Consider the following 23,924-nt stretch of genomic DNA (forward strand, 5'->3'; position numbering starts at 1 on the left):
TTATTTAAAGATGTTAATTTATTTATTGATATATTCATTGTTGGAAACACCACTTCAATTATACAAGTTCAGAACAATGAGTTCTGAATCAGTGACGTCACATGATTTTTTTTACAACAATCATGGCGGCTTCCATGTTGCTCATTCAAAAGTTTAACGCATTATTAAGCTATATTTTCTGTCGGCTATAGCTTTAGCGATTCGTCCGTTTGCTATTTTTGTTAGGTTCCAACACTATTATCAATTTTCAACTGTTCATCTAATTTGAGTATAGGGGTCATCAGTGGCGTAGCCAGGATCGTCTCATGGGGGGGGGGTTCAAATTTTTTCCAGCATTTTATATATATATATATATATATATATATATATATATATATATATATATATATATATATATATATATATATATATATATGTGTGTGTGTGTGTGTGTGTGTGTGTACATATGCATGTGTAAGTGCGTGCGTGTAAAGTATTGGTGGCTGGTGACAATAGAAACTCGTGGGTGCCACCGACTAACTTATCTTAGTATTAGCTATTGTTTTGTAACAAGTAACACATGTACACTATCGTAAAAAAATTATAAAAATCAAATTTCCATAATTTTCAGCAGTTTTCTCCAACTAAAAATTTCCTTGTCGGCCGCAAAATATTAGAGATTCTATTATGGGCGCTAATCTTAAACGATTTTCTTGAATTTGTTGACTTATGATAAATTTAAGGAGATTTTAATAAGTTAATTTTTTTTTCTCCATCACCGATTTACGATTTTGGGAAAGTAAAATTGCTCTTTTATGATACTCACATTGCTGGTGCTCATTAAACTTGTCTGTTGCCTTTTTCCAGTTTGAAAATGAAATTTTTGATAGCTTATCCATAGGCTGACTACCTACACCACGATAATTCAAACTAATCAAAACACAATATTTGCAAAATGCGCCATCAAGTAATTTGGAATAAGTCAACCAGTTCCACCTAAGTAGCCACAAATATTGAAACTTTAAATTTCTTTGTCCGCTTGCTGGAAATTTTAAAAGTTCATCAGGACGCCAGATGTTTTCTAATAAATACAACCGTGTATCGTCTGTTATAACTCCTTTGATAAAATTGCCGATATCATTTGCGTAAGAAACAGTCGAAGGTGCTGAATTTATGGAAATTTCTTGATGTAATGTACTTTGAAAAGCAATAGTACCATCTTCATTTTTATCATTTTCAGTTTTACTTTTCTTTGTAAAGAAATCAGTTAATAAAGTAGTTTTTAATTTCCTTTTTCCTTCCGCCATCATTAAAATGAATTTAAATTGCTTGAAGTAGTTAAAAGATACACATTAAAACACGACTATACGAAGAAGAAAGCAAATTATTATTGGTCTTCTATTCTGTCTAAATTGACTACTGTAGGTTCCTGGCTTTACATCTATATTTAACCAAATACGCAGTTTTTTTTATATAGCCTACCAACACAAAGTTTTGTGTCAACAATTGTGGGTCAAGCCCACGCCTTCCTGCCAGATGTGCATCCGATAGTATTTTATAATTGATACGTACCAATATTCATCCCACCCTCACCCCCTTTTACACCCCTTAACTGATAACCTTGTTCAGCTTTCCCTTCGCCTATTCCGACCCTGAGTGTTTGTTGTTTAAGCACTGAATGATAGCGACACAAGTCCATCGTCGTCAATAGCTGTAACTTAACGTAAAGGATTGTCATTTTGAAGGTTCTACCCCCCCCTCCCCTCACCCCTGCCTACTCCTCCCTCTGCCATCTTTATCATTTTCAGTTTACTTATCTTTTTAAAAATTAAGTGAAATGAATTTCAAATGGTTTGAAGTAGTAAAAACATACACATTATAGAACCTCAATGCGAATAATAATCAATTCCTTTGTTTGTTTTTCATTTCTAGACGCTTTCCGATTGCACTACAATCATATTAGACAACAAAGGCCTACCCACGTAGCCCACCCCTCCCTTTCGACACTCCTTAACTGATCTAACCTTGGCCAACTTTCCCTTGGCCTACTGCGTTCCAGATTATTATACTTTACTTTAGCGCGATAATAAAATTCATAACTAAATTCTACAGGCAATTCTCATCACAATGATATACATTGTTGTTCTAGAGGCTGCCAGGCTTAAGTGTTTAGTGTTTAAGCCCTAAACAATATTGACACAAGTCAATAGCTATAGCTTAACGTAAAAAAGTAGTCATTTTGGGGGTCCATGGGGGGGGGGGGTTATAACCCCCCCTAACCCCCCCCCTGCCTACGCCACTGGGGGTCATCCATAAATGATGTCACGCTTTTTAAAAACATTTTTCCCTCCCCTCCCCTCCGTTACACATCGTCATAAAAAGCCAGACCCCCACTAAAATGACGTCACACCTCAGCCTACAGTTGCAGTTGATTTTTTTTTAAAACATCGATATTTTTTTCCAAAATCCTGTCTGAACTCTGTCAAATATTCGAGAAGACAATGGATTTATCTATCTACATTCTAGATCTAAAACTACAGAAAAACTAGACTTAAGCCAGCATTAGATTCTAGATCTAAATCTCTAACTCTATCTAGATCTAGAATCTTTGCCAATAATGAGCTTCTATACTAAACTATTTCAGGACTTAATTATTTTATATAAATCTGTGTTTGTTAAGCTATAGAATTGGCTAATTTGGGATAAAATTTAATTTGAATTAATATTAGAGCCTATACACGTAACTGAAGTTTCTTACGCGGACTCTCTATGTAAACTATCCCACTAATTTTGCACCAAATCAGAAATTCCCAAATAGCTGAGTTGATAGTGTAATAGTGACCATGCGGGTGGTACGGGTCCGAGACACATTCTGTCAATGTCACATTTATTTATTTTTTGTTTTAGATGTGAATGATAAAGTTGCCTATCGGGACTTGGAAGGACACGGGGCAGGTGAAGTAGAGTTCATCTGTTTCTATGTTCTCAGCATATGAAGGGATAGTGTGGTCAGACCCATGCTCAGCCGAAATAGGTGTTTTTAAGCGATAAAAACATGTTGCCTGTGACTTGGCGGGACACTGAGCAGGTGAAGTAGAGTTGGGCAGGTGTAGAGTCTGACTTTTTGTGAAGATGTGTGACAGTGGGAAGGGAAAGATAAAATTCGTCAAATAAACATGACGTCATTTTTGGATGACCCCCGAAACACACGGTTATTTAAGAATAACGGGTACTCTAGTGTAGGTCTAAAGCCTGAAAAGTACACCCAATAATAAAAGGACGTCATTGATTCTAGAGTAAACATACAAGTAAAAAGCCAGTGCCCAAAAAATTCACAATAATGACGTCATCGATACTTGATGATACAGATAATACCGCCTAATTTATTGGTCTAATCTTAAAATTGGTCTGCATGTAGAGTTTCTTTCAGGCATCTCTTCGTGGAGAACCATTTATCTAGACGTAAATTGATAATGTAACAATTCAACTTCCTGTCGAAAGTTTGGTTTAAAAATGGCACATTCCTCGGCTGCAGCAAAATTACATGTTACCATGACGATGGGATTTACATTTCAAATCATAAGCAAGCCTAGGGTTAACCCTAGCCCAGAGGGTCGGCACTTTACAAGTGGACAACGGTAGCAAACAATATATGAACATGTGTATTGGTCTGTGGCTTACTAGAGGCCAACAAAATTTCCCCTTGAGAGCAGAGTTTCTTCCAGGCATCTCTTCGGGGGGGCAAAGCCCCCCCCCCCGAAAAATTTTTACCGCCCCCCCGAACGAAATGAAATTTATATAATTTATATAGAAAATATATACTTTTAACAGTGTCCGCCCCCCCCGAAGAAAGTCTACCGCCCCCCCGAAAATTTCAACCGCCCCCCCGGAGAAAAAAGTCTGGAAGAAACACTGCTTGAGAGTGTGGCTGTTGAAGTGCCGGTGTACCGTTACAGTGGCAAGTGTTGAGCACGCCATCTGTATTCTATCTGACCTACTACGATAGCGAATACAATAATCGGCGATACGATACCTCCGACGTAAAAAAAAGTGAAAGCTTGAAACGCCTTTCACTTGTTAGCATGGGAACCGCCCTAGTCATGCTAGGTAAGCGGGGATTTATTATAGTATTTAACAGAATTTGGCGGATTCAAAAGGGTTTTTTTTATCGCATAACGGAGCATCGTTTCTAAAACACTTAAATACAGGCCTTGAAATCAGAGGCGTAGCTAGATGTTCAATGGGGCGCCAACGCGAATCACTAAATATAAATGTGAAGGGGGTGCAAAATAAATATTTCGCCCCGGGTGCCAAAACTGATTACTACGCCCTCTTGTAATATTGTAAACGTCACTACTTAACTCATGCTTTCTTCAGATGGGGGCAGTAGCGTAGCGAGGGGGGGGGGGCGGGGGGGACATATGTCCCCGGGCGCCGACCTTAGGGGGGGGGGCGCCAAATTGAAAGTTTGAGGGGGGGGGGGGTGCAAATGAAAAGTTCGAGGGGGGGGGGTGCACATCGAAAGTTTGAGGGGGGTGTGCAAATGAAAAGTTCGAGGGGGGGTGCAAATCGAAAGGATGAGGGGGGGGGTGCAAATGAAAAGTTCGAGGGGGGGGGTGGAAATCGAAAATTTGCTCCCAAGGGGGCGCCAAATTGAAAGTATGTCCCCGGGCGCCGGGAAGGGTCGCTACGCCTCTGGATGGGGGGGGGGGGCATTAGTTTCCATATTTATAGGGCAGCATTTCTAATTATTACCAATTGTTTTTCATACACCAAACGCCATGATGGGGTACCTCGTGCTACAATGTAAGAACCGTTAATTTAAGTACTATATTGTGTGTGAGTGTTAGTTAGACTATGTGTGTCAGTTAGACTGTGTGTTATATTGGGTGTTAGCCTGTGTGTTATATTGTGTGTTAGCCTGTGTGTTATATTGTGTGTTAGCCTGTGTGTTATATTGTGTGTTAGCCTGTGTGTGTTATATTGTGTGTTAGATTGTGTGTGTTATATTGTGTGTTAGACTGTGTGTGTTATATTGTGTGTTAGACTGTGTGTTATATTGTGTGTTAGACTGTGTGTTATATTGTATGTTAGACTGTGTGTTATATTGTGTGTTAGACTGTTTGTGTTATATTGTGTGTTAGACTGTGTGTTATATTGTGTGTTAGACTGTGTGTGTTATATTGTGTGTTAGACTGTGTGTTATATTGTGTGTTATATTGTGTGTTAGACTGTGTGTATTATATTGTGTGTTAGACTGTGTGTGTTATATTGTGTGTTAGACTGTGTGTATTATATTGTGTGTTAGACTGTGTGTATTATATTGTGTGTTAGACTGTGTGTGTTATATTGTGTTAGACTGTGTGTTATATTGTGTGTTATATTGTGTTTTAGACTGTGTTATATTTTGTGTTAGATTGTGTTTTAGACTGTGTGTTATATTTTGTGTTAGACTGTGTGTGTTCATTCAGCCAATGAGACAACATCATTCGACGAATAAATCACGGGGATAAATCTTGACGCAGGTCACGTGACCTTACATTTCCTGATGAGTAGTCGATACCGCCGAATTCTCCGAGCGTCCTAACGCGACTACTGTGGCCCCCATATTTTGATACACCGCCAGCTATTGCAGCGCTCAGAGAACAGTGGGCTACAGTAGGCTAACATCAAGCGTGACAACTCACACATTCTGTTTCCTCAAGTGTTCGCTCAATTACTGGACTGTTGACCACTATTGTCCACTCCAGTAGTCGATTATTACCTAATTATTGCCAGTAATTTATAAAGGTTCTGAGAACGTGTCAAGTGCCGTCTGCTGGGCAAGTCGGTCACGCTGATGACGTCATACCGGCTCCGTTGATGGCGTAACGACCATTTATTTTGTGGCGAATTTTTTTACTAGCAACAAGGATCGCCTCATTTCCTAGGATAACTGCCGTTTTCATAACAAGGAATTGTGTTAGTTGTGTTACTTGAATCAAAACTTTTCAACTACAGTTACAAATGTTGGGGAAAAACTTCTCATCTGTAAAACTGTTTGATCACAGAACGGTTAAAATATAAAAACAGAAGACTTTATAACAAGATAAGTCACAATGGTCAATCATACCTGGATGAGTGGACATTTTTACAGCTGGTGAGTATTGTTAACCCTAACCCAATACTTTATTCTAACCTGCAGTACATGTAGTCGTATTTCATGCTGTTCACGAATACACGTGCTTACCATACCACAACCCGTGTTACACTAAATTTTACCGGTTGCTGATATATTTTTTCGTATTTTTACAAGCTTTTATTTAACTCACTTCCTCTGTCGTCAGTCGTCAGTCGTCAGTCTAGACGGAAACGCAGGAGTGAAAATTCGGACAGTTCTACTTGACCGATACGATTCACAGTTGGCACGTGGGTCAAGACATGAAGACAATGCAATCTGAAACTAAATTTGACTTAATTGGATGCCTAATTAATTTTTTATGAATTAATTAAAATTTGGACCGAATTAGTAGGCATGTCTAGCCAACCACACCACACGCGTCATCACCTTTAATAGCTGCGCCATCACGTAATGGCTGCGTTCAAAAACCATTGCGCGCCTACTGAACGTGATGTATAGTAGGCGCGCAATGGTTTTTAGTCATGTAACTCTATTGTAAATAAAACATGTAAAGTACTGAAAAAAAAATTCATAAAAAACGTTTTAATAACAAGCTTTTATGTAATGATGCACTAAAAAGTAGAAAATAAATTATAGACTACTATTTAAATAACTATAAAGAAAAGCGTGGGTGTCTTCCATAACATTAGTAAAGGTATCCAATCGGTACTAAAGTGACCCACGCTTTTCTTTATAGTAATTTAAATAGTAGTCTATAATTTATTTTCTACTTTTTAGTGCATCATTACATAAAAGCTTGTTATTAAAACGTTTTTTATGAATTTTTTTTCAGTTGTCTTTTTTTTTATTGAACACCATGTCCCCACACCATATATTTATTTAAAGATTGCCCTAAGCATAGAAATCGATTTTTTAAACCAATGTTTAATCCATCAATATTTAATACATCAATATTTAATCCATTATTTCTTCTAATAGACATTAACTAGGCAAACACCTTGGTTGAAACTCATATTGATTTATATGGGGCCTTTAACTTTAAGATCGTTTTTTTATGCTAATAAAATATAATGTCTAAATAATTGAGCACCAAAAAAAAAATCGAATGTTTTCCCCCCAACCAACCTAGTTTAAATGTGACGTCATTCCCTAACTGTCATGTGTTTGTGGCGAAACTGTGTCAATAGAATGATTGATGTCTTCAATCAAGAGAATGATTGATGTCTCTGACCCTAAGACACTCTAGACTTTTGGCCAAACTTAATTGGAGTAAAAAAAATATGTAATACGTCTGGGATTCTTAGATCTTTACACATACATCTCTAACCCTAACCCTAACCGGTAGAATACGTCTGGGTCTGCAAGGTCTTTACACATACATCTCTAACTCCTAACGGTTAATCTGGACATGAAAGAACTGCTAAGCGTGGATACATCAAGTAAAGTAGATTTTAAAAAATCAATTTAAAAATTTTCTCATCTCTGCAACATCCTTTCATATAATTATCTCGTCCTAAACAAAAAAAAATCTCTCTGTCTCGTCGACCCTCATTCATACCCTTATCTCTGTACCTTCTTCTCCCCCTCCCACCCCCCCCCCCCCCCTCCACCCAACCACACACACATGTTTCCTGATGATCGCACCAGATAACGTTTCCCATCCTTCACTCCTATACGCATCTCCCCTCGGGGTGAGATTTTATTTTGGCAGGTAATAAAGTGAGCTCTATGTTTAACTTGATAACTGTCATTTCATTTACATTTTTAAAGTTTTGATCATGTCTATCTTACGTCACCGTCACCTGAGAGTTAAGTGCATTTAGTCACGTACTCTACTGGTTAGGATTAGGGTTAAGGTTACGTGCATGTAGTCACGTACTCTACCGGTTATGGTTAGGGTTAGGGTTAAGTGTAGATAGTCACGTACTCTACTGGTTAGGGTTAGGGTTAAGTGTAGATAGTCACGTACTCTACTGGTTAGGGTTAGGGTTAAGTGTAGATAGTCACGTACTCTACTGGTTAGGGTTAGGGTTAAGCGTAGATAGTCACGTACTCTACTGGTTAGGGTTAGGGTTAAGGTTACGTGCATGTAGTCACGTACTCTACCGGTTATGGTTAGGTTAAGTGCAGATAGCCACGTACTCTACTGGTTAGGGTTAGGGTTAAGGTTAAGTGCATTTAGTCACGTACACTACCGGTTATGGTTAGGTTAAGTGCAGATAGCCACGTACTCTACCTGTTTGGGTTAGGGTTAAGTGCATTTAGTTAAGCACGTATTCGGTATTGTTAAGAATTCTTAAAACGAGACGGCTATTTTGTAATAAGTAAAAAAATGCATCGTTTTCTAGTTTTAAATAAAAATTCTGACAAAATGTCAAAACACAACAGAATATTGAACTGTTCAGATATTAAGTCCCGTGAGTCTTTGAAAGCTGAGTAATTTTGTTTACCGGAACAATTTGTTTTTAATCTTAGTTGCTTTCAAGTAACAGCCAATAAAAGGACTTGACTTAAAGTTAAACCAATGTTCTCACTAAAATTGAACATAACAAATGTATCCCTAAGAGGGAGGCGCCTAATTGAGACAATCAGCCAACGTACAAGAAACATTTTATCTTAAAAGCAAATGATGTACATGATTTCTGTCTCAAACCATAAACACATCTAACTTGGTAGTTCCACGTGAAATGAAAAAAGTACAGATTTAATGGTATTTTAAAATGGTATTTTAATATAACAAATCTTGTGGCCCTTACAAAAGTAGACATCCAGTTTTACATCTTCAGAAAACCTCTTTCATTTTGACAAATATTGCGCAGTCTTTGTCAGTGTGGATTAGAAAAGTTGCGGGTAGGATGGTGTAAGGGAGAGGGTTGGTTGGTGTAAGGGAGCGGGTTGGGTGGTGTAAGGGAGGGGCGCGGGTTGGATGTTGTAAGGGAGGGGCGCTGGTTGGATGGTGTAAGGGAGGGGCGCGGGTTAGGTGGTGTAAGGGAGGGGCGCGGTTGGGTAGTGTAAGGGAGGGGCGCGGGTTAGGTGGTGTAAGGGAGGGGCGCGGTTGGGTAGTGTAAGGGAGGGGCGCAGGTCGGGTGGTGTAAGGGAGGGGCGCGGGTTGGATGGTGTAAGGGAGGGGGTTGGTTGGTGTAAGGGAGCGGGTTGGGTGGTGTAAGGGAGGGGCGCGGTTGGGTAGTGTAAGGGAGGGGCGCGGGTTAGGTGGTGTAAGGGAGGGGCGCGGTTGGGTAGTGTAAGGGAGGGGCGTGGGTCGGGTGGTGTAAGGGAGGGGCGCGGGTTGAATGGTGTAAGGGAGGGGCGCGGGATAGAGAGAAGTGTATAGATCTATCAGGAGATTATGTACTGTTGTAGAGTGTGTGTGTGTGTGAATGTGTGTTATATAGATAGAGAGAGTGTGTGTGAGAGAGTGTGTGTTTAGTTATAGTGAGAGTGTGTGTGAATGAGTGTGTGTGAGTGTGTGGGTTATATAGAGTGTGTGTGAGAGTGTGTGTGTAAGTTTTAGAAAGATTTTGAGAGAGTGTGTGGGTTATAGTGAGAGTGTGTGGGTTATAGAGAGAGTTTGTGGGTTATAGAGAGAGTGTGTGGGTTATAGAGACAGTGTGTGGGTTATAGTGAGAGTGTGTGGGTTATAGAGAGAGTGTGTGGGTTATAGAGAGAGTGTGTGGGTTATAGAGACAGTGTGTGGGTTATAGAAAGAGCGTGTGGGTTATAGAGAGAGTGTGTGGGTTATAGAGAGAGTGTGTGGGTTATAGAGAGAGTGTGTGGGTTACAGAGAGAGTGTGTGGGTTACAGAGAGAGTGTGTGGGTTATAGAGACAGTGTGTGGGTTATAGAGAGAGTGTGTGGGTTATAGATAGAGTGTGTGGGTTACAGAGAGAGTGTGTGGGTTACAGAGAGAGTGTGTGGGTTACAGAGAGAGTGTGTGGGTTACAGAGAGAGTGTGTGGGTTACAGAGAGAGTGTGTGGGTTATAGATAGAGTGTGTGGGTTACAGAGAGAGTGTGTGGGTTACAGAGAGAGTGTGTGGGTTACAGAGAGAGTGTGTGGGTTATAGATAGAGTGTGTGGGTTACAGAGAGAGTGTGTGGGTTACAGAGAGAGTGTGTGGGTTACAGAGAGAGTGTGTGGGTTACAGAGAGAGTGTGTGAGTTACAGAGAGAGTGTGTGGGTTAGATTAAAAAAAACTCTCCCCCAATGAGCCGTTTATCAATGCTTGGTAAAATTGTATCTTTGCCCGTCTAAATTATCAGACTGTTAATTAAGAAACGTTTTTCTGTTTAGTTACAAGCATATCTTCTAGCAATGTATGTGTCTAAAAACCAAGTTTTAATAGCAGTGACCTAGAAATAAACCGTTAAGAATTCGCATTGCATAAACCAGGGGAACTAACCACGTGCACTTGGTCGGCTGCTGACAGTTGCTAGACTTGTGCGAGCTTCTCTACGTCTTCCCTCAAATCTCGATCACACAGAGATTCGCCATTTCTAAAGTTGGTTTTTATTTCTCTCAGATAAACCATGCATTCAACGATGGACGGAGACACGGAAAATATTATCCCAACCAAACTTGTCGTTGTTATATTCATACTGATCATCATCGCCTGTTTCCTAGGCAACCTGGCTGTGATACTTGTTGTTATTTTTAGACCAGGTGAGTCTGACGTGTTTATTTTTTATTTATCTAATTAATTATTCTGTCTTTGTAGATGTAAGAATATATTCGGTTGTTCTTGTCGCTGTCTATGTGCTGATCGATATTTTATTCTTCTTTCTCGCAATTCTAAACAATTCTGTGCTCAACTTCTTGCCTGATTTCAATGTTTATCATCTCGTTGAAACTTCTCTCATTATATCCAGTGATCCACGTAACAATGTTATCCAAATATTGTAACAATGTTATCCAAATATCCATGTAACAATGTTATCCAAATATCCGTGTAACAATGTTATCCAAATATCCGTGTAACAATGTTATCCAAATATCCGTGTAACAATGTTATCCAAATATCCATGTAACAATGTTATCCAAATATCCATGTAACAATGTTATCCAAATATCCATGTAACAATGTTATCCAAATATCCGTGTAACAATGTTATCCAAATATCCGTGTAACAATGTTATCCAAATATCCATGTAACAATGTTATCCAAATATCCATGTAACAATGTTATCCAAATATCCGTGTAACAATGTTATCCAAATATCCGTGTAACAATGTTATCCAAATATCCGTGTAACAATGTTATCCAAATATCCGTGTAACAATGTTATCCAAATATCCGTGTAACAATGTTATCCAAATATCCGTGTAACAATGTTATCCAAATATCCGTGTAACAATGTTATCCAAATATCCATGTAACAATGTTATCCAAATATCCGTGTAACAATGTTATCCAAATATCCGTGTAACAATGTTATCCAAATATCCGTGTAACAATGTTATCCAAATATCCATGTAACACGGTTATCACGTGTAACATTGTTTATCTATATAAACTTCATTAATCTGAAAGTTCACTAATCTACCCGTCTTTTAAAATGAGTATTTCTCTATATAAAATCCCTTTTTATTCTATAAAAAAATAGCTTTCACGTATACATTTATCTGTCAACATTGACCATAACGTGTATTGAACTATCTCTGATCATCGACTCACCCAACTGCCAGTTTCTTACCCTCTCTCCATTCTGACTGACCCTAACTCTAACCCTCTCTCCATTCTGACTGACCTTAACTCTAACATTCTCTCCATTCTGATTGACCTTAACTCTAACATTCTCTCCATTCTGATTGACCTTAACTCTAACCCTCTCTCCATTCTGACTGACCTTAACTCTAACCCTCTCTCCATTCTGACTGACCTTAACTCTAACATTCTCTCCATTCTGATTGACCTTAACTCTAACCCTCTCTCCATTCTGACTGACCTTAACTCTAACATTCTCTCCATTCTGATTGACCTTAACTCTAACCCTCTCTCCATTCTGACTGACCTTAACTCTAACCCTCTCTCCATTCTGACTGACCTTAACTCTAACATTCTCTCCATTCTGATTGACCTTAACTCTAACCCTCTCTCCATTCTGACTGACCTTAACTCTAACCCTCTCTCTATTCTGACTGACCTTAACTCTAACCCTCTCTCCATTCTGACTGACCCTAACTCTACCCTTGACAGCTGTACCGCGACATTTAAAAGTCCTTGAATCACTTCTTAAACCTAACCATTGCTATGTTAGACGTTATCTTTGTGTACAATATGAATTGAAACATTTTATTTACGGTTATTCTAGATACTATTTTTTTTAAATTTACGAATTATAGCGACAAAGGAGAATGCTATATTAAAATTTAATAGCTAAGCCATTTATTTTGGTGTTTCTACTTTTGATTATAATCTTGTGTAAATTTAAAGTTCGGTAATTAGCGATTTGATCTAAAAATAAGGTGACCACTTTTTTAAAAAAGTATTTTAGTTGCTGACATACAAACACTATAGTACATACATAGATAACAATCACATCCACTTTACTAGTACGCGTAAATTTGTTATTGTCTCCCTCTCATTGAAGTTAAATGTATTTTATTTGGTTTTACCTCGCATCTTTGATGTTAAATGCATTTTATATGTTGTTGTCTCCCTTCACTGTAATTAAATTATTTTCTTCCTTTTTAGTTCTTCACACGTCGACGAGTTTTTTTCTTCTCTCACTCTCCATCGCTGACCTACTGGTTGGTATTGTTGTCGTCTCCTTGACCCTGGTACACAAACTTAACATGGATTACGCACAAAGTAAGTTTTTAAATTTCATCTTTCCATCAAGCAAAGTTAGTGCTAACGGTGTTCAACAATTAGTTCCAAAAAATAGAACTAAAGGCGTAATAAAAATATGGTGCTGTTTTTCTTTAATACAAATCATCCAATTACTTAAGGGTTAGGGTTAGGGTTAGGTTAAGGTTATGATCCCATCACGTAATACAATGTCAGACACGGGCCGGTCAATGGGGGGGGGGGGGGGGGGGGAGGAGGATATTGATAAAATCAAATGTGTGAACTGGCCAGTCACTGGGGGGTATATATGGACAATACATGCAATAGAAGCACAAAGTTTGGTAGGAACCCATTTACAAAAAAGCCATAAACAGCATAAATGTGTAAATGTTATTGAGCCTTCTACCAAATACCACAATTTGATCAAATGAATTCAAACATATTTCTAGAAAGTTTAAAATGTATTAAATGTCTATTTTAAACATGTGTGCATGTAGTATTCTTCTTATTAGTCAAAGTAAGTTCAAGCTTCAAGGACTGAGCATGCCTACTAGCACTCACTTACTTTACAAATGTAGAGAAAACGTTGGGGAGATTGTAACATTCTAACATCTAACCCTAAACTTCCACCAATGTAGAGAAAAGTTTATAGTGTAGAGAACACATAAAGATATAAACACGACAACATTTTTCAACGATTAGCAAAAAATTCGAATCACCTGCAAACCGATCGATCACTGCAGTCAGTTAGAGTGTGTGGTTTGGGCCACTGCAGTAAGTTATGTTTTTAGTTCTCCTATACGGAGTTTAGAGAAAATTTTGTAATCGTTTACAAGAATTAAATGATATTTTGATATTTTTTTCCGTTTTACACCCCCCCCCTCCCTTCCGACTGTATCGTATATGGAATAAAATGATGTATTGTAATCGTTTTTTAAAAACTTTGACCATTTATAACTTTTTCAAATATGTACGTCTATGTGTGTCTGTGTGTCGTTGTGTTTGTGTGGGTATCTGTGTGTATGTGTGGGTGTATGTGTGTGAGAGAGAAAGAGAGATAGAGTGTGTGTGTGTGTAAACACGATAACTTGAGTACCCATATTAGTTGGGTCGACGAAATTTCATCTATAAGTATTATAGATATCTATAAGTGTTGGTTAGGGTTACAGTTAAGTATTGATAATAATTGCATTTTTCCTTCCACTCTCTCAAAAGCCTGTGATTTCTATAGATTTTTTTTACAGAACGTGCCATACCCCTTAGAGTTAGAATATACGAGAAAGTTTAAGGGAAATCACTACTTTATTATTTATTTTATTCGTTTGTATGTTTTACTGATGAGTTTCTGTCTGTGCAGGTTGTGAGTAGATGAAGTAGATGAAGTAGATGAAGTAGATGAAGTATATAATTTAGACGACGGTTGGCTTTATATTCAGGCTTATAAATGTATTGAACAAATGTACTTTGCGATTTGACAGTAAACAAATTAAACATCTGAAGATTGAAGTGTGAAATTATTGTTTCGTCTCGGGATTTTTCTGTGCCCACTTCTCTAACTAGACTCATTATTTTTTCCAGCCACAATCAAATGTAAAAATATTTAAATCGGCTATTTAAATTCCCTCAGATGTAATGCACTTTTGTCGTCATCTGAGCGTCCAATTTGTCCATCTCGTGTTGTACATTTTAAGATTTTGTAAATTGTTTGGTTTGAAACAAAAGTTGTGTAAAGACATACAACGCATACAGAAATAAACTCAGTGTAAATATCGATTTCAATATTTTCTTCCGCGATAACGAAAGCAGGCGTATAATTACATTCATTAACTGGGTGTAGTTAGGAATAACTCTAATTAGCGTGTCGATTATCCACTAGTTTGTATACACCAATCAACAAACAGGTAGTAATCAACCTAGATTTATGCGCTCCTTTGGTTTGGGATTTCTCGTAGTTTGTGATAGAGTTTAGCAGGAATCAAAACAAATCTTCTGCATGTAAAATGCTGACATCACGCCTCTGTTTTACTAAGATGACGAAAATAAATAAACCGGGAGTGATCTCCCTTAACTTTCTCGAATATTCTTATATGAAACAACAGGGAATGGTAACTATGGGATATAGACATGATTATTAATCCATTTTAAATACTTAAACTTTTTAAAATAGAATAGAATCTATAAAAAAGAATTGCACACCAAGTGAACGCCAAGTAAAATGTGCATAATAGTGCGGAATAAAGCTCAATTCTGTATGTTTGTAAAATGTTTGTCGTGGATACTTGGATGGATTTAAGTGTTAGATAATTAAAGCGCTCATGGCCTAAATGCATGGTTTAAAAAATTAATACTGAAAGTGTTGGGAAATAATATTCATTTTTCAAACTGATAGTAATAATTGTCGGCATGTTCATTAAACACAATTTAAAAAAAATATCATCTTTTACAAAAATTCTAATTATGTCTGAAAATTATTTATATTTAGACCTTTAGCACTTACTTCCCTTTGATAAATTAGGAAAACACAATTACTTCCCTTTATAAAACATTGCATTAGTGGAAAAGAATTTACTTTTTATTACTTTGTTTTGGTGTTCGGAAAAAAATAATTACATAATTAGCGGGGATCGATCAAGTGCAAATGTTGTAGGTATTTTAACACTGCATTTTATTTAATCTATACACTGAACTTACTGTTTACTAATTATTTTTTTGAATCAATAACAGTTAATAAGCCAGGTCCTACATGTCCTATATGTTTATTTCTTTCCGTTTACGGATAAGCTTGGAGTATTATAATTGTTCATTAAATTGAAACAGGTGCGTCCGCCGGCGCCCCACGAGGGTTCAATTTGGCGCCCTGGGTTATCCCGTGAGCGCTATGGTGCATAATTTCGCTTTAAACACTGCGATAGAGTATGGAAAAGAAAGGTTACTATAGTCTTTAAGTGAATCGAATCCGGGCGTCCTCTGGCGCCCAGACATGGTGCTATTTGGGGTTCCCGGGCCTCCCGTGTTTGGTTTGGCAGCTACGTTCGTTTAAGTGAGTGCAAAAAACTATGAATAAGTTAGGGTATTATAGTCTTTTATTAAGCTGAAACGGGCGATTCCGCCGGCGCCCCAGCATGGTGCGATTTGGCGCCCCAGGCTAGACTATGAGCACTTTACGTTTATGTTCGCGTTTGTGTTTTCTTTGTGTTTCGGTTGGGTTTGCGTTAGTAGTTGGGTTTGCGTTTTGATTTTGTTCGTTTTCGTTCTTTCTTTTTCGTTTTCGTTTGTGTTTTTTCTTTGGGTTTGTGTTTGTATTTGTGTTTGTAGTTGGTTTTGTGTTTGTGGTTTGCTTTGGGTTTGTCTTATATTTTGTATTAGTGTTTGCGTTTATGTTATGATTCCTTTCTTTATTTGCTTTTTGGTTTTGGTTGATTGTGGTTAGGGCGGGCAATGCCGGGTATATGCTGATTACTAAACACACATGTCATGTTTCTTTACAGATAGGTTTCAGAAAGCTCTTTTATAGACACCTGCACGAAACTACAAGAAGATATACAATTTTATATAATACTAGCCGTCCCGGTTTGTGTTGTGTTTTGTTTGTGTTGTGTTGTGTTTTGTTTGTGTTGTGTTTTGTTTGTGTTGTGTTGTGTTGTGTTGTGTTGTGATTGTGATTGTGATTGTGTTTGTGTTGTGGTTGTGTTTGTGTTTGTGTTGTGTTGTGTTTGTTTGTGTTAGTTGCGGTTCTTTTTTGTGTGTTTTGGTTTTAGTTGATTGTGGTTTGGGTGGGCAATGCCGGATAAATGCTGATTACAAAACACACATGTCATGGTCCTTTACAGATAGGTTTTTCACAGAGGCCAGAGCAGGGCCTGGCCGGGACGGCTAGTACTTTATAAATTCCCATGCGTTTTTCGAGAAATTGAAAATAGAGAAAATTACTACTTCTAGTCAACAGAGATTACTCAAAATTTGACAGAGGGCAGAGAAGTAGCTTTTACTCACATGTGAAATTTCATTTATTTGTGTGAAATAATACTCAAGTTATAGGCTTTTGAAAAGTTGAGAGTAGAAAAAGTACCACTTCTGGTTATCGGAAATAGCTCAAAAGTTGATACGGATCTACGATTTTGATATAATACTTATATATGAAATTTCATCAACCTAGCTGTAACTGTACTCAAGTTATCGTGTTTACAGATGCACACACACACATACACACACACAGACATACAGACAAGATGGCAACTATGTTTTTCTGACTCAGGGAGCTGTAAACGCTCCCGATTTTTTTTTTGCACGATTACAAGACTTTCTCTAACAAAACAAAAGTTACCAATGTAAACTGTGAATGACAGTGCACATCGATACATCTCAATTTACTCAACATGCATCTTTTTTTCTTTTATCTCTAGATGTCAGTGATTTAGCGTGCGTGGTTCTTCCATTTATAGAATTGGCTTGTGTGACTGCTAGCGTCTACTCTCTCTTGTTTGTCAGCATAGATAGGTATGTACACATTCATTCATGTCTATATGTATGTACACATTCATTCATGTCTATAGGTAGGCTATATCACACATTCATTCATGTCTTTAAGTATATCACACATTCATTCATGTCTATAGGTATGTACACATTCATTCATGTCTCTAGGTATGTACACATTCATTCATGTCTATAGGCATGTACACATTCATTCATATTTTGGCATATCCCACATTCATTCATGTCTATAAGTATGTACACATTCATTCATGTCTATAGGAATATATCACACATTTATTCATTTCATTTATATAGGCCTATCACACATTCATTCATTTTATTTCTTTAGGTATATCACACATTCATTCATTTCATTTCTTTAGGTATATCACACATTCATTCATTTCATATGAATAGACATACATTGATACATTGTCTACTTATAGGCATATACTACATTTATTCATTTCACATCTATAGATATACGTAATTTAATTGCTAATGTAAAAACCATGTATTAGTGAATAGATTTAGTGACTTAATGAAAACTTGCCCCACAGGTACAGAGCGATAGTGCTAGCTCGCAAGCCAGCCCAGAACACGTCCATAGCCCTGTCTTTTGTCCTTGTTTGGGTGTGGGCCTTTGTCTACTCGGCCAAAATTTTTGTACAGGATTTCTTCAATTCTTCCATCGACGAGGAACAGCCGATAGAACATTCCATTGAAAACACAACCGATATTATATCAGTGGTGACTAATGAAACAACAGCAGAAGTTTTGCCCGTCATCAACACCACAGTTAGCCAGGTAGATTTACCTGAGCGCGCTTACTGCAGCATTTTAGTTGAGGAGGACGATGATGATTTACCTTACAGGTAACTATTTTCTTCTAGTTAAATGTGTCTTCACAGGTTGTCCTAATACAAATTTCATGCCGTGGGTTATGGTTAGGTTGTCCTTAGACAAATTTCATGCCGTGGGTTAGGGTTAGAGTTAGGTTGTCCTTATACAAATTTCATGCCGTGGGTTAGGGTTAGGGTTAGGTTGTCTTTATAAACATTTCATACCGTGGGTAAGGGTTAGGGTTAGGTTGTCCTAATAAACATTTCATACCGTGGGTTAGGGTTAGGGTTAGGTTGTCCTTATAAACATTTCATACCGTGGGTTAGGGTTAGGGTTAGATTGTCCTAATAAACATTTCATGCCGTGGGTTAGGGTTAGGTTGTCCTTATAAACATTTCATACCGTGGGTTAGGGTTAGTTTGTCCTTATACAAATTTCATGCCGTGGGTTAGGGTTAGGGTTAGGTTGTCCTTATAAACATTTCATACCGTGGGTTAGGGTTAGTTTGTCCTTATACAAATTTCATGCCGTGGGTTGGGGTTAGGGTTAGGTTGTCCTTATAAACATTTCATACCGTGGGTTAGGGTTAGTTTGTCCTTATAAACATTTCATACCGTGGGTTAGGGTTAGGGTTAGGGTTAGGTTGTCCTTATAAACATTTCATACCGTGGGTTAGGGTTAGGGTTAGGTTGTCCTTATAAACATTTCATACCGTGGGTAAGGGTTAGGGTTAGGTTGTCCTTATAAACATTTCATACCGTGGGTTAGGGTTAGGGTTAGGTTGTCCTTATAAACATTTCATACCGTGGGTTAGGGTTAGGGTTCGTTTTCCTAATAAACATTTCATACCGTGGGTTAGGTTAGGGTTAGGTTGTCCTTATAAACATTTCATACTGTGGGTTAGGGTTAGGGTTAGTTTGTCCTTATAAACATTTCATACCGTGGGTTAGGGTTAGGGTTAGGTTGTCCTTATAAACATTTCATACCGTGGGTTAGGGTTAGGGTTAGGTTGTCCTTATAAACATTTCATATCGTGGGTTAGGGTTAGGTTGTTCTTATAAACATTTCAACATTTGGTTGTCCTTGTTGCAAACATTTTATCCCTTGTGAAGTCCGTGTATCAGAAGAAGCCGCAAAACATTTTTGTATACTTCCGCACTGCCATGTCTGACTTGTTATGTCATGAATTGTGAAATACAACGTGGCAGAAAAAAAATTTATTTATCTGGATTCAATATTTCATTTTGTTACCTTGTTGCTGTGTTGAAAGTACCGCCATCAAAAGACCACCAAACCCTAACTCTTACCTACATTTAACGAAGTCTATGTTTTAACAACCCTCCATTAATGGCCATAATTCGGCTTTTTTGTCTTTTGAAAGTTTCGAAATATTTTTTTTTTCCCCCAGCTGTTTTTGTTTAAAATTTAAAACAAGAAATTTAAAACAAAATTGTAACAGGTTTGTTGATTATTCTACATCAGATTTAACTGTATCTTGTGTTGTTCCTTTAATTCCAGAATCCTCGACCTTGTTATATTATTTGTCATTCCTGTGGCAGCCATGATTTATATTTTCGTCCAAATACGCAAACGTCTGTGGGGATCTAGCGTGGGAGCCACGACAAATGTCAGGAGGAAGCGGGCGGTCATCCGATTCTTGGCCATTGACATCATCGTCTTTGTCGTGTGCTGGCTGCCGTTCTACTTGATTGATATAGTCACAGATACCATGAAAATTATTGTAGGTGAGTAGCTGTGATGTAGGAACTCAGATTTTATTGTTCAATTACTAACTTGCTAGAACTTTGTCTGCTGGACAATATACGTATACAAAAAGTGAGAATAAAAGTTAATCTATGTTTGATATATGAAGCATTCAATCATACACATTCACCTCAACATTCAAACAACACATTGATCTATGTCGATGTTAGAAAAACCCACCTTAAACTTTTAACTGTCCTTTCTGCACAATTTTCCACCTTAAAAGCAAACACTTGACAATTAATCTACATTATAAGCACTCAATCCACTAGTGAACTGGAATAGAAACACAATCCACTATTGACCTACATTAGAAACACAATCCACCAACCACCAACTTTGCATTTATCCACAAAACCAACTAAACGTGTATTAACCTAATAATTCCCAGATCAAAGTGAAACTGACGCCCTTGAACAAGGCTCGGTGTATGTGATTGTGAGGTTTATGTGCATAGTTCTGGCAATGTGCAACAGTTTTTTTAACCCTCTCATCTACGCTTTCTTCAACAAGAACTTCATCAATGAGGTAAGCGTTCAGTGCATTGGGTTTAGGGTTAAGGTCAGTACATCGAGTACCTTAAATAAATTTACTCAAGGGAATAATTGGAAGGTCAAATGTCAGACAAGAGGTAGAAAAAAATGTTGGCAGACGTTTACCTGTATGGCTGTATCTCAACAAACGCATGCCTGTATTTTAATGTCTTTGATCTCCTCCAGCTATCTAGGCATAGCGATTAACATGTACGATGTTTACATCAAAAGAGTTGATGTTCTTCTCTGTTTCTTCATGTGTGTTGGACAGTTGTCGCTAATTTTACCCTCCCCTTTCTTGAGAATACATTTTATACATATCACACATCATCCTCTAAAATCTGCTTTCTACTTCAATAAAGGGGGGGGGGTGGGTTGCGAGCAATTTTTATTAAGATACATTTTTGTTCTGTTTTATATTAAGTTAGTTGTTGTCTTCTAATATATAAAATAAATGTAATAATTGAAACTGATATCAAGTTAATGTAATTACAGACAAACATACAGACAGAGACAAAAAGACGGACAGACTGACAGACAGATTTCCATCCAAATGTAATCCGAAAAAGTGAAAGATTTTACTCCTGCCCACAGGTGTGCATCATGTTCTCCAGCTGTCGATGTTTCACCTGTTTACCTAACAAGGTGGCTCCAGAAACCACTGACGAAACGCAAGCAAGTTGTCCTGGTGATGGACCAGTGGTCAGTACAACTTGATGTTTAACCTGTCTCTCAGGAGACGGTAAAGATAATTAAAATCATATCAAGGTCAAGTACGGGCTCTGCTTATCAAATGGACATCACCCAAACACGTCGACAAACGGACATCACCCCAACACGTCGATAAATGGACATCGCCACAACACGTCGATAAATGGACATCCCCACAACACGTCGATAAATGGACATCGCCACAACACGTCGATAAATGGACATCACCCCAACACGTCGACAAATGGATATCACCACAACACGTCGATAAATGGATATCACCCCAACACTTGATAAAAGATCTGTCAACACAGCATATAACGACGTTTGGACAATCATTTCAAATTTTGATTGAGTTAAATGATGGCTCAACACTGCCCTATGCCAACTTGTAGATAGCCATTTCAGTCCTGCACTACCATTATAAATTAACGATTGATGGATGCCGTTGGTGACATAAACCTACTGTATCACCAGATGTATTTGTCACGTGACTAAACATTTTGCTAAGTGAATAGACAACTTTGTTACACTCCTACCCTAAGAGAACAGTCAATGTTCATCAACTCCAAGCTTGGATCACGCTCTGTGTTTACTTTTGTTTGTTTACATTGTTCAAACATGTTTCATTAAATTACCTCTCCCATATTTCATTTATTTATTTTAATTATTTACTAGCCTTCCCGGCCAGGCCCTCCACTGGTCTCTGTGAAAAACCTATAAGTTAAGGACCATAACTTGTGTGTTTATCAAACAGCATATCCCCGGCATTGCCCAGATTTAACAAATATATTACTTTTCGAATTAATCCTATCCACCCTATCCACAACCAACCAAAACTAAAATACACAAAAAAACGCAAACATTAAGCAAACACAAACACAAACAAAAAACAACGCAAACAAAGACACTAACACAAATAAAAAAGCAAACATAAACATAAACCCACACAAATACAAATACAAAGAAAACACAAACACAAAAGCAAACGCAAACACAAACAATTACACAAACACAAATCCATACATAAACACAATGCAAACACAAATAAAAATAGAAACGCAAACGCAAACCTAAACGCAAATAACAACTCAAATTTATGCTAATGTAAACGCGAACATAAACACAAACTTAAATGCAAACATAAATGCATAATGCTCTCAGTCTAGCCTGGGGTGCAAAATCGCATTCTGCTGGGGCTCCGGTTGAACCGCCTGATTAAATTTACTAAACGACTATAATCCCCCAACTTATCCATAGTCTTTTGCACTCACTTAAACGAATGTAGGCGCTCACGGGAAGGCCCGAGGCGCCAAATATCACTCTTTTATGGCAGCAGAGGACGACCAGATTCGATTTACTGAAGGACGTTAGTATGCCTTCTCATCCATAGTCTATTCATAGTCTATCGCACTATTTAACACGAACGGAGACAACATAGCGCTCACGGAAAGGCCCGGGACGCTAAATGACACCCTATCGGGCGCCAATCGACGCCCGTATTAGATTTAGTTAAGGACTAAAGTAATCTTTCTTATCCATAGTCTATCGCACTGTTTAAAACGAACGTATTCATCATAGCGCTCACGGCGCCAGAAGTCGTGCCTGATTCAATTTAGTGAACGACTTTAACATCCCCAGCTTGTCCGCAAAAGGAAAGATAAAAGTAAACATAGAGGACAATTAGGAGCAGCTTCTAAACTGTTATTGATTAAAAATAATAATTAGTTAAAAGTATATAAAATAAATCTAAGACAGTATTTAAAATATCAGTGTTTTACCTACCATTTCGCACTTTATCAATCCTCGCTAGTTATCTAATTATTTATTTTCCAACACCAAAACAAACTAATAAAAAGTATCCCCCCCCTCCCCGATGTAATTTTTTTTTAAGCGAGGCAATATTTTTGTGATCTATCAAGGGAAGTAATTGGCAATAAAGGAACAAAGAGAAGTAATTTGTACACTTTTACATTTTTTTTGTATGATTCATGATAAATTTTCTTTGACTTAGTTTATTCAACATGACTTTAATTAGCATTCTACGTTTGGAAAATGAAATTTGTTTTACATTATAATAATATTTTTAAAAAAATGTTAATTTAGATACTAAACACTTTAGGTGTATTACACTATGGCGATCAAGCCGAGTTTTTTTTAATCATTTCCTATGTTGACAAGGGTCCGTCCGTCCGCCCGCTTTCGCTGTCACAGAGCCACAAAATCCATGTGAGCTATATATCATTAGATTCCAAATAACAAGTTACTAGCGGAATTTGTATGACATATTCTGCTTCACTGATTTGAGTCTTTATACAGCATAAGCAAAGACTGTAAATAGTTTTATTTGAAACTGTAATGAAGCTTCCAGACATAATGGTGTTATTAAGTAAAGCTACTATAACGGATTCGACGACCAATAGGGCAGTAGAGGTTACGTGTTTTCTGTGACCAGCAGGTTGACTCAGGTTTTTCCAACGGACTTGGGACTTGACCTTAACAGTCGTTTGCTTTACTGTTTGGCCAAAATGTTATTCACATTTTAAATGAAAATCCCGGGCTAAATATTAAATAATTGACCAAGCAAGTCATTATATCTCATTGTGACGGCCGATTTAGTTTAATTTTAGTCAATTTTTGGTCGTTAAAAAAGGTTAACTTTTGATGATTATGCATTTATCTTTTATTAAAGAAAGTAATTTTTTTTGTTGC

General features: G+C 37.6%; 1 protein-coding gene across 1 annotated transcript; it reads left to right on the forward strand.

Annotated features, from left to right (window-relative positions):
• Positions 1-5,641: 5,641 nt before the first annotated feature.
• LOC131948849 (QRFP-like peptide receptor) lies at positions 5,642-22,322 on the forward strand. Its single transcript, XM_059310541.1, has 8 exons — positions 5,642-6,118; positions 10,617-10,756; positions 12,790-12,906; positions 17,289-17,382; positions 17,922-18,236; positions 19,723-19,949; positions 20,360-20,496; positions 21,096-22,322. The coding sequence occupies exons 2-8, from the start codon at positions 10,624-10,626 to the stop codon at positions 21,216-21,218; spliced, it is 1,146 nt and encodes a 381-aa protein (XP_059166524.1). The 5' UTR covers positions 5,642-6,118; positions 10,617-10,623; the 3' UTR covers positions 21,219-22,322.
• The last annotated feature ends 1,602 nt before the right edge of the window (positions 22,323-23,924 follow it).

The sequence above is a fragment of the Physella acuta genome, unplaced genomic scaffold, assembly GCF_028476545.2.
Source record: "Physella acuta isolate Inbredline_101_S28 unplaced genomic scaffold, ASM2847654v3 ptg000662l, whole genome shotgun sequence".
Lineage (NCBI taxonomy): Eukaryota > Metazoa > Mollusca > Gastropoda > Physidae > Physella > Physella acuta.

Coding starts and splice junctions, on each gene's coding strand:
- LOC131948849 (XM_059310541.1), top strand. CDS start 10,624: ATGCATTCAACGATGGACGGAGACACGGAAAATATTATCCCAACCAAA. Junction 17,383..17,921: donor TTGTTTGTCAGCATAGATAG/GTATGTACACAT, acceptor CTTGCCCCACAG/GTACAGAGCGATAGTGCTAG. Junction 19,950..20,359: donor TACCATGAAAATTATTGTAG/GTGAGTAGCTGT, acceptor AATAATTCCCAG/ATCAAAGTGAAACTGACGCC.